The sequence below is a fragment of the Condylostylus longicornis genome, unplaced genomic scaffold, assembly GCF_029603195.1.
Source record: "Condylostylus longicornis isolate FDR11 unplaced genomic scaffold, ASM2960319v2 ptg000004l, whole genome shotgun sequence".
In the NCBI taxonomy this organism is placed as follows: domain Eukaryota; kingdom Metazoa; phylum Arthropoda; class Insecta; order Diptera; family Dolichopodidae; genus Condylostylus; species Condylostylus longicornis.
The window spans coordinates 20,556,063-20,568,801 of record NW_026577973.1 but is presented as its reverse complement, the minus strand read 5'-3'; the positions used below and the strand labels follow the sequence as shown (position 1 = coordinate 20,568,801).

At 23.4% G+C, this 12,739-nt stretch overlaps 1 protein-coding gene across 1 annotated transcript in view; it reads right to left on the bottom strand.

Annotated features, from left to right (window-relative positions):
• The window catches only part of LOC129614085 (GATA zinc finger domain-containing protein 10), a 47,929-nt gene that overhangs the window by 21,120 nt on the left and 14,070 nt on the right, over nt 1-12,739 (bottom strand). Inside the window, exons 2-3 of the mRNA XM_055528476.1 lie at nt 10,452-10,569; nt 3,793-3,874 (exon numbers count right to left, since the gene is read on the bottom strand). Coding sequence (XP_055384451.1) covers nt 3,793-3,874; nt 10,452-10,569 — 200 coding nt within the window. The remainder of the gene's footprint in view (nt 1-3,792; nt 3,875-10,451; nt 10,570-12,739) is intronic.

The following is a 12,739-nucleotide window of genomic DNA, read 5'->3' as shown; positions in this document are numbered from 1 at the left end:
TAATTTGTATAATAAAAAATGAAATAGCAACAATTTTATTTTTTTTTCTTTCTCTTTATTTTTTTTTTTTTTTTGCTTTTTGATTAGTATGTGAGAAGTTGACTCGGTTCCCAACTCTACATTCTTTCTGAAAAGAAAATGAAAAGGCAACAAACCAAATACAACAAAAAAAAATACGAAAAATACAAAAAAAAATTTACAAAAAATCGCTTTCACTTTTTTCGCCTTATGTGAAATTTTTTTTATATACTTTATTGTTATTTTTGGTTTCTGTTGATTTTCTACTGAATGTGCCAAGTTGATCGTACTCAAAAATCTATTCACTTTAGGTTAACATAAACTTACTTAAATGTAGTTTTTTTCTATATATGTATGAATATATTTGTAACTATCACTATGTATATAGAGGTATATGTAATCAACTTTTGTTTTCTAAAACTTTATTTGTGTAATACTATATTATTCTTACCGTTAATGTTGGGATACTTGATGCATCAAAGAGTGAGAAAATAATAATTATAAAAAACATATTTAAGTATTAGTAAACATATTCACAAACACACAGAATACACATTTTAACCATTTAAAAAGGTTATAAAATATATATAAAAAATATTTATACATATATATACATCTATATACATATCTATATATACAAGAGTTAAGAAAAATAGTAAAGAAGACTTTGAACTCTAAATTAAGATACACTAAATAAAAAAATAAAAAGCAGAAAGCAATGTAGCAATAAAAATAACATTCAAAATGAAACAAAATAGAAGACTAAAGAGGTAAGAGTAATATTCCAAAAAGAAAATAATAATAATAATAATATATATATATATATATATATATATATATATATATGTACATATATAAATATAATATATTACAAAAAAAAGTATGAATATTGTAATAATACAACAACAAAAAAAGCAACAATAATAATAAAAATATTCAATCAGAAATTTTTGTATATTAAAGGGCAATCCTTAAGTCATTATTAAAACATTATTGTCATATTTATAAAAATGCATTTTCAATGTTAATGTATAGCCAACTGGTTCTAAAACAAAAGAATACTGTAAAAATAAAAATCAGGTCAGAGAATTTACGAAAATATTTATTTTGTTAGTCCTTATACTTAACTATAAAATTTATACAGGAATTTAATGATAGTTCATTTAAAATAAATTTCTTTACACGTTTCCTGCATACGCCGAACTACAAACTACTTCTAATACAAAACATTTTTAATATAATATATATTTTTCAAAAAATTAAATTTAAAAATTAAATCTTACAAAAAATTATTAAAAAAAATATTTTTTCCATTCTATGAGTGAAAAAAAGAACATGCAAAAGTTATATAATGTTTTTTATCCGGAGCCCTTCTGTGGAATCGCACCACATACTGTTCTTTTGGAATTTACAAAGGAATCAGAAAGAAGGCATTCGACGCGCTAGAAAAGTTTTCCACTGGCCAAGAAACTTCTGGGAGATTATGACCAGAAGATTTTTGAGCAAGAATCGAATCAGAACTCTATAAACCAGGGTTTTGTCAAAGCACTGCACACTTAGGGGACACCACAGTATGCTACACCTTCTGGGGAAGTGTGATGCTTTCTATCATAGGAGAAGGGAAATACAGGGCGATTTTGCCCTCACGACAGCGAAGTTGCGGTCTTACGTGCCTCACGTAATAGGTCACGAACGGACATTATAGGGCATGCTCAACACTTAGAGGAGGGACACACCAGATCCTTATACATTGTGTTAAAAAGATTCTTGATTCAAATCAAAATTTGTTCTAAATTTCTGTAGGCATTATTTCTATAAGAAATATAGTAAAGATTAAATGTACGAACTTCATGAATAAAATTCAAATAATTTTGGTAATTAATTTGTTCTGAAATTGTAAAATAGCAAGGAGTAAAATCAATAAATTATATATCAAGAATAATTTACGATATTTTAAGTGCAACTAAACACAGAAGTCTTAGATTTTCAAAAGCATTATGCAAAAAAAAAAGGTTTCATTGCTTTGCATTTAAGAACAGATAAGACTTAAAGATCTTTTGAGCGAGTCCCATAGAAAAAAAAACTTCATTCATGATCCCGAAGAAGCGAACATACATTTTACCAAATGATAACCCAAAAGATAATTTTTCGAATCTTAGAAATAAATTAAGATTTTTTTTATTTTTTCTTTAGAAAACGTCAACTTCAAAAATGACTGATAAATTAATTAGGTTGAACGTATTGAAACCACGAAAAAAAAACCGAAATTATAATATAAAAATAAAAAAAAAAGAAATGAAGAAAATACGAAATTACGAAATGAACTTTAAATTTTTTTTTGTCAAATATTTAAAAAAAAAAATTTCTCAATTTTTTTTATGTAGGCAAATATGAAATTAACAGCGAATGAATTAAGAAGAAAAAAAATCTTAAAAGAGTAGAAGCGTTAATATGTAACGGTTCGGTTACAACACTTTCCTCTTCACCATTAATATTTTAAATACGTTATATATATATATATATATATATATATATATATATGTTTTTTATGCTGTTTTGTTATGAATACTTTTGAAATATTAATTTAAAAGATTTTTTTCCCAACTATTTGCTACTTTTTTTTGTTAGCATATCTTTGTCATAAAAAAGAATTTATAATTATAAAAGTGAGATTAATGTAGGTGATAAACAAAAATTTTTGTAAATTTAAATAATTATACAACTTTTAATGTTCTGCTTAATTCGACTTTATATGTTATTGAAATTTCAGAGAAATGAGCTTGAATATGCAGTTTTCAGTTTTAATCTCAAAAATTTTGTTCAAGAACAGTTGTTCTTCTTGCTTTCTTACTTGTGATATTAAAATTTGTATTACCTTAATTGTCATTCTTACAATCAAAGTACGTTTTCAATTTCAACTAAGTTCTTGCAAAAACTTAATCATAGTTTAAAACATAATTTTTCATTTAAGAACTCTCAAAAATTCTGAAGTGCTATGTCAATATATTATTTGATATCAAACAACATTTTTAGGAACGATTTTGGTTTGAAATTCTTCCAAATTGAGAGTTTTATATTTCTAATTTTATTTTTATCCTTGATTTTACATCCACCAAAAAATTTTAAATAGAATTTCGAAAAAACTTTCGTCATATTGGTATTCTAATAATTGCTACATTCTGTAATGAATTAATTTCAAACAAAAAACAAAAGACTTAAGCTAGAAACTTGATTTTTTCTACAAATTTCAAATTTTTTTATTATAAAAATTCTATATCCAAACTGTATAATTTTAAATATTCAAGATAATTGAATTGTGTATAAAAACTATATAAAGAAGAGATTCAAGACAGTTTAATTTAAGAAGAAAGTTCATTTGAACATGCGATAGTGCTTTTTATTATGTTCAACAAAAATGTAATTCAATCAATTTATGTAATCTCGATAATATTTGCTCTAAATTTGAACTAGAAAAAATATATTGGTCAAACTTTCTAATGAATACACGGCACTTAGAATACATTTAAGAATTTCAACCGGACATCGTAATTTACTTTAACAATATTACTATGATTAGCATAATTAGGCATGAGCATAGGACACATTTAAAATATATTAATTTTACCCTAAATTATTTATTATCGATTTCTTGTTCTAGCTTTGATAGACCTAACGAAAAATATAAGTGATTAAAATCAAATTAAAAAAAATCTCTTATAAACTTGTTTTGTATTGTCTTAAACTTTTTACATTTATTTTTGATCTTGCACTTACCTTGTACTCTTGCAGCAAATTATTCCATTTTTTAATTATTTTAGATAAAGGTAATGGTACATTCAACTCCCGTTCAACAACTCTGCAAAAAAAAAAAAAAATTATATTGAAAATTAAACCACATATTATAGTTTTTTTAAATTAAAAAAAAACAATCCATATGCATTAGTTTGTACACAATATACACATATAGTTTATAATTTGAGAAATTTTTGTTAATAATTTTAATTTAAAATTTATAATTTGAGCAAAAATCCAAAAAAAAAAAGAAACACAAAAAATATTTCATCTTAAAAGAACTTAAAAAAATCGAAGAGGTGGTTGGGCTACAATATGTTAAACGAAGCACAAGAAGAAAATGAAGAAGTGGAAAAAGAAAAAAATTTAATAGCAAAGCAATTACTAAATAAAAACTTTCACTTTAACTTGAAAGCATACAAACACACACGCCATGCTACATAATATTATAATAAACCACTTTTAATGTCTACATATTCACTACAATTGAATAACGCAGCAAATTATTGCCCACACACATACATTTATACAAAAACTGAATAGAGTTTTTTTTTCACTTTGAATAAAAATGTGAGTGAAAATATTTTTTTTTTTTTAAGTTAATTTTACTTTTCTTAATTTATAATTCAACGATTTATTAAGATTTTTAAGAGTTCATTTTTATGGTTTATTTTTTTTTTTGTTTTTGCGGTTTAGTTTTTAAAGCCCATTTGAAAATATGCGCTTTTTGAAATAGTTAATGGTTTAACAAGGTGTTTTATTGCGTTTATACCAATTTTGAAAATAGTTTTTAAAACCTAACCAATGCTTTTCTCAAACAAGGCAGGTGTACAGGATAATGAATTTGCTATTTGAAAGTTCTATAATAATTTTATATTTTACATTATGTAGAATACAGTCAAAAACTCTCAAAAACCTGTATTCAAAAGTTTTAGAGAAAAAAATTATTAATTATGCATGTTATTTTTCGATATCATACAAGATTTTTTTGAATTGTACATGATTTTGATATTTCAAACCAAGTTTCTTAAAAATTCTGAGTAAATTTTTGAATTGTTCAATTTGCAACCTGAAACTAATATTCTGTTATTCTTATTATATACAAGTGTTGTTATTATATACATTATTTGTTAATCATTAGTATAACACATTTTTTCAAAATGTCTTTTCAGTTTTTGTACTTGAATTTTTTTCGTAGAAAATTCCATATCTTAAGCTTGTTATTCCATATAATTCCATTGCATTAAATAAATTTATTTTTAAAAAGGGCTAAGAGTTCATATTTATTACTTATTTATGTTAATAAATATTTCCATTACAATAATGAGTTTCTCTATTTCGGCTGTTAACCTATTTATTTTGTCATCAAAAAATTAATTAAATTAATCATGAAATCTTAAATTAGTAAATGTTAACAAAAATTGAAAAACGTGTTGACATTTTGAATGCAAGTTAGAGGAACAACTTATTTTGTATACCTAATTAAATTGTAAACTAGAAATTTAAAAATAAGAAAGGAATGTTAGGACAAGTATTTATTTTATATACAACACCCTGTCGATCCAAACTATTTCATTTTAGTTATTCAGTTATTTGCTTTAATTTTTCCCCTTTTTCTCTCTCTCTCTCTCCATTTTTCTTTTTTACAATCTTGTTCAATTTTGTTTTTAAGTTTATGGTATTAGATGATAATGAATTTTTACGATATAAAAAAACAACAAAATAACAACAAAGAAAAATAATAACAACAGTAATAGTAAAATTCATGAAACATGTGCAATATGTAAGTAGAAGCTCACAACAAAATATGCGGCATTGTAAAATGGCCAAGGTTTTTTAACTCTTTTATATTTCTTATATTAAATTTCTTTTTGTTTTTGCTTTGCTATCTGTTATATTATGTATACTCGTATAATAATGATGACTATTTGGTATGCAACAATGTTTAAAATGTTGTTATATTAATATTGATGCTAATCATGACAACCATATGATGATAATAGTAATAATAACAATCCATGAATTTGTTAGTTCCTATTTTATTTTAAACCTCAAAATACCAAATAAAATATTTTTTTTTGTTTGTTACATTGCAACATATTTTTAATTGAATTGCTATTAATTATTAATTTATTTGGTTGAAAGCTTTGCTTAACAAAAAAAAATTTTACATATATATTTACGTTATTCAATTAAAATAAATAAAAATATAACTGTGACTTTATAAAAAGTAAGTAAGGTGGGGTGATAAGTGTCTTTAAAAGCAAAAATTAAGAGGTAAATAGAAAAAGAAAAAGAAATATGGTAAAAAATGTGCATGTCCGGAGGTATTCTTTTTTCATCAAATTAAATTGTTTCTTTCAGTTTTATTTTCTGTTAAAGTTCAATAAACCTCAACACAATATTTATAAAATATACATATGTATATACAACATGCATATATTTATTTTGTAATCATCAAGCACAATTCAAAGAGTTTCAACAAAAAAAGTGTATAATTTAGTAAAAATCAAAATAACATTGGACAAATACTTGAATCGAAATTCCTCTTATAAAATGTATAAAAAAATTAATTTATAGAATTTAATAGGTACAGAATATTTAAGTTAATGAATTTCGAAGCTACTTTTTTCTCGCTTGTAATTTGTTAGTTCAATATAATAAAATAAAACAAAATGGTATATGTATTTAAATTATGCTTAATTGTCCATGTACCAACTTGAGGTTACATAGTAACCAAAAATTATAGTAAACTATTAATTTCAGTATGAATCACATTGCATTAAACTAAAAAATTAATTTCAAATATGTAATTTTAATACTGTTAAATGATAACATAATTTCCAGAAACATGAACTAAATACTTTACATTAAATAACAATTTCGGAAAACACCCTGGTATTTAAAAGCATAAATGTTTTCCAAATAGATTCGAGGTATTTTAAAATGTTTAAAATATTTCGACTAACGCTGTGAAACACAAAAAATTCAGCGTTGTAACAATCTAAATACTTCGGACAGTAACATATCATACAAACTCTTTTTATTAAGTATATTAAGTTTTAATTTTTGGCACACAGGACAAAATGTATAAAAATATATTTTTGATTAATAATTCTCAAAACATTTTCATAAACATTTTTTTTTTAATTTTTGTAGCAAGTTGAATTTAGGTTTAATATTATAAAAAATCATAGTTGACGAAATTCATGCTATACAAAATTTCCCTTTAAGAATTTAAATTCAAATATTGCATTTATACATAGCTTTAGGTGCATATATGTAAAAAAAAGGATCTCTATATATTGAACCAGTTTGGTTTAATGGTATATGTATAAAATCTAATAAATTTCGGAGAAATCTTAAAATGATAGTTTTCAATATCAGTTTGAATTGTATAAATTCCAATTTTTAGAAGTATTATCTGGAAAACGAAGACTACAAAAAATTTTGTACATATATATTATATATTCTACTATATCAATGTCTACAAATAATAAAATTTTAAACTTATCTAGGTTGTTTATAGGAGAAAAATTACCCCAAAATTTAGAGAACATTTGTTTGACATAACGACGTTAATTTAATCAAGATCAATTCAATATGCCATCATTTGTTTATGATTTTTTGATGACAAAAGATTCTGATTTTTCTGGATTTATAAAATTTACTTTAATTTTCGCGACTATTGAAAAGCTATAAGTCGTATCTATTATATAGAGAAGTTATGTAAAGAAATTTCATTTTTGAATTAGGCATATTTTTTCAAAATGTTGTAAAAAAATGCCAAATATACGAGTATTTTTAAAAGTCTATTTACTATTTAATTAGAATTACATATTAATATCTATTCATTTATAGAAAAACAAATACTTTAATGTTATCATAGTTAAAGGGTTGTGGCTTAGTCGCCTTAAATTTTCTTAAATATAAAATGATATTTGCAAGTTCACACATACATACTTAAATTATAATCACTGATTCATTCAATTTACAGCCTCAATTTCCTATTATTAAATTCATTTTACTTTTTTAAAGCTTTTAAGAAAGTTTTTAAATGCAAAATATATTTTAGGCAATAAAACAGAATAAAAGCGTTAAAAATCTTAATTTGAAGTTAACATTTTTTCTTCTACCAAAATGACTTCAAACTTGAAAAAAAAAACTCTAAAATCAGAAAAAAAAAGAAATTAATATGAATTTCATTTTTCATGTATATATACACATACATACATACATACAAAGTTTTCTTAATAACTGTTATTTAAAAATTATGAAGAAAAAATGTGAGAGAGAAAATAAATAATGAAAAATAAAAAAAAGAAGAAAAATATTAAAAAAGACGAAAAGCAAAAGCAAGCCAACTTTCTATTTCTTTTGATACCTTAAATAAAACCACAAATTAACATTTAAGTGTACATATATATGTATCTGTGTAGAGTATGTATTTTGTTTTTTTGGAATTAATTGATTTTATATTTATGGCATTCGCTTACACTTTCAAAATTTTTATGTATTCAGAAAAATTTCTCCACATTATTTTTCTACTAATTCTTGAACATTACGCAAAAAAAATTATTAACTTACAAATTGAGAACCGTTTTTATACCCGTACGTTTGTTCGAAGGGTATACTAAATTTGCCTTACCGTTTGTAACGCAAAGAAATAATGCTCTGAGACTCAAGTTTATGTTTTAGATCAGCGTCGAGTTCTGAGTTGATTAAGCTTTGCCTGTCCGTCCGTCCGTTCGCCCCAACGATAACTCAAAAACTAATTGAGCTAAGTTCACCAAATTTTCAGAAATGATTTATTGTAATAAGTGCCAGAACCCTATTTAAATTGGACAGGATCGGGGTACCGGTTCGGGTAGCTACCACACAACTTCAAAATTTATTTGGCTATATCTCAGAAAAGCTGTGGTATTGAAATTTCACGCAAGCAGATATATTAGTAGGGCCGATGTGTTTGATAAAATTCGTTAAAATTGCTTGGCTTTTTCTGGTTGCGGTCATATAACTTCAATAGTAGTTTGGCGATATCTTAGAAAATATTAAAACTGAAACACAGTACTGAAATTTTGCATGAATTAATATGGTTATACGGCAACTTAAAGTCATAGTCTGTCCCATTGTCAGTTATGATATATTTGTTCGCAGATAGGGCAACAAATTTGTACGGGTATCACAGAGTTGACACGGTCAACTTTATTTTTTCTCGTTTATATTTAACTTTTCTTTCTTTTTTCCTATATGGTCTTCAAAAAGTGAAAATGAATTTTTTTTTTGTACATACAAACCCATTATGAAAATATGTATAAGCATGAGTACCGAAAGTTAATAAGCAATATTTTTTAATAAATAATTTTTTAAACGGATGAGCAGTGAGTGAACTCTTCAGAAAAACTAAATTGTTTAGATATCAGTTCTTTTTGCCAAAGATTTTTTTAATTTACTTTTAATTACGAATTGAAGAGAAAGTAGTTCGATGCATACAAACGCACAACTTAACATGTACTACTAATCCTTTTCAATTTAAAAATATCTTCTTCTTCAAATATTTTTCGGAAGAATGATGCGAATCCTAATAAGTACGTGATTTAAATATTTTTAGGTTACTTTTACTTTTCTTTGTTGAAAGAACTGTGAATCCATGATGCCTTTTACTTCGTTTCAAAATTTAAATTTATTAACTTTTAAAAAAAAAAAGATTTATAACATTAAATGAAAAATCTTATTTATTAACTGTGTTCAACTTAACAAAATTAAACGACTTCATGTCCGTGTAAGTAATATATGTATATATTTTCATCACAAAAAAAAATTACTCAAAAAAATATGCAATCGTATATTACTTCGGCATTCTTTTCTAACTGTACTTATATGAATCTTATATAATAGAACTACTTATATAATAGAAAAAATTTCATTCTTTATTCGATAACTAGCATATAATAGTGTTACTAATTCATATTTTTAAAATTTAAATACACTTTTTAATATAATATATTTGGAATAACAGGACATTACAACAATACATCTTTATAAATTTGATGTTCAATATAGAAACAAAAAAAACTTTACATCTCATTGAACCATGTACAATAAAACTGTATAAAGTCCAATGTAATTTCAAGAAAGTGTGTATAATTTCTAAACATTCCTTAAAAGTAGATTCTCATTAATTACAAAGGAAAAAGAATAAGCGACTTATTATCCTTATCTGCATTCACTAAGACACTTCATTTAATTTTTATAAATATTTTTTATGCTAAACACAAAATAAAATAAAATAACAATATTAGCATAAAACTTAATTTTAACTTTTATATATATATATATATATATATAATTACATACTATACCTACGTGCGTAAGCTCATTTACAAAATATATTTGAAATTTCTAGATACGTTGAGCACTTATATACTCATATGCACATTATATAAAATAAAAGCATAATATAGCATAAATTTAGTATACATTAATTTTGTGAAATGGAAAGCTGACTAAATAAATACTTATATACTCGTACATACACATATTATATTTAACGAATAAGAAAATAAAAGAAAAAAAATTATAAGCACATAAAATATGATACAAAAATAAAATCATAAAATAAAAAAACAACAAATACTCACGCCCATGCATATTTGGAAGCGTTCCGTTTACCAGTAAATAATGGAGAAAGTTCTGCACGTAGTCGTATTAATGCCTTAACTTTATCCGCTTCCCCTATAAATATAAAAATATAAAATATATAAAATAAAACATAATTTTAATATGTTTAATATAAAAAATTAAATACATTTAATAATGTCAGATAAATAAATAAATATTTTAAAAATAGTAATGAAAATCTTAATACTCGTAAATTTAATTTAAACAGTAAAAACAAAACGTTCAATGTTTTATGCCATTTTTCTATGTAAGGATAAGACAAAGTTATACTGAATTGAATTTAACCAATTACAATTTATATTACTTACAAATTTACAAGTTATTATTCCTCGATTATAAATATGCAATTTCAGAGTTTTGATAATGTTGAGTATAAACATATTTTTGTATAAAGGACTATTATAAGTATAAACCTATAAAAAAAGGCTAGAAATCCGAATTTAGCAAATATTAATTGCACTTGAAATACAAAATTTTACATCAAATCCATAAAAATTTTAAAATCTTATGAAATGCAAAATTTATTAATCCTTTTTTTTTCATAATTTAAAATTTTATAAAAATTTTTAATTAAATATTTTAAAATCAATTTCCTTTCCTAGACCCGTCTATTTACATGTTATTTAATCTTTGAAAATTCTTCAATCTTCAGTTCTTTTAACTTTTGTCTTTTATTTTCATAAATTTAATAAATATGTATATCTTTTTATTCTTTTTCATCTACAAAAAAAAAGAACTATAAATACAAAAACACATACGTATATATTACAATACAGTTAACAGAAATGGAAGACTGTAAAGTAAAGTTGTATTAATAATGATATCATATTTAAAAGTTCACGTTAACAGCAGCATCTGTACAATTATTCATTAATATCATTTACATATTATTATGTACTGTGAATTATGTAAAAAAAAATGTTATGTTCCAATTCGAACTTGAAAATTTTCTTTCCTTTACTTGACAACATCTGTTATAATATACATACAACATGTATACATAAATAAAATGCATACAAACAAAAATTTAAAAATATCTACTAGTGTTGGGGAATCGATCTTGAAAACGAAAGCTTTTCAAAGTTCTTTTATTTTTACACTTCATTTTATGCTCATATGAATGTAATGTTTGGATTTCTCAGAGAAAATTTTACTCTTTCTGTTAACTTAAGTCTCAAAATTTGTAAATAAAATCATCAATTAAAAGTTAATATACGTAAATAACAGAAAATTATAAGAAAATTGCATTAGGTAGTGTGTGTACAGTTTTATATAGAATCTGTATAATATTATGTATTTTTGATCTGTAAAAATTATTTTGTAGCTTGGCATGTATACGAGTATACTCGTTATTGTTTAAAACGAATGGTTTCACTGTATTTGTTCATGTTGTACGCAGTACTATAAATGTAAACGATGAAATCACAAGATAATGGCTTATATATAAGCTTTTTCTTTTTATAAATAGAAAGAGTAGAAAGCAGAAATAAATTTTTTGTATTTAATAAATTATAAAATAGTGGAAAAATAAAAAAAAATAAAAGATAAATAAATTTTATAACAATATAGATTCTTTAATGTACAAAAGCATTTATACACACATTACACCATACATATGTATGAACGGATACAATACTAAAAGTATGTATATCTTTATATACATACAAATATGTATATGCATACATATTCGGTTAAATGTGTTAAATGTAGGTTATCTGAATTAAGAATTATTAATACTTAAGTTTTGTTTATTGTTTTTTTTTTTTTTCTCTAATTTTTTCTTAAATTTTGTTTTTTTTTTCTCTTTTTAAGAAGATACGGTAATATTTTTTTAATCGCGTTTTACTTTTTAAGCGCACCATCAACACACGAGACTTCATCATAGTAAATAAGTACATTTCATGTGATTCTAAACTAGTTATATGCACAAAAGAAAAAATAAAAAAAAACAAAATAATGAATTTTTATTTAATCAGAATTGTTTATCATATCGGTATAAATGTATGTAAATAACAAATATTGTAAAATACTTTGTTCAAATACACATACATATAATACTAGTTTGAATGCACATTTATACATACACAAATATTGTAAATGAAAATTTGAAACAACTTTCTTTGAAGAAAAAAATAAATAAGAGTTTCTCTTCTCATTCATAGTTTCTTTGCGTTCTGATTCTTGCTCTAAATGAAAAAATAAATTATAAAACAGAAAAACAAAATAATAAAAAAAAAATTATAATTTT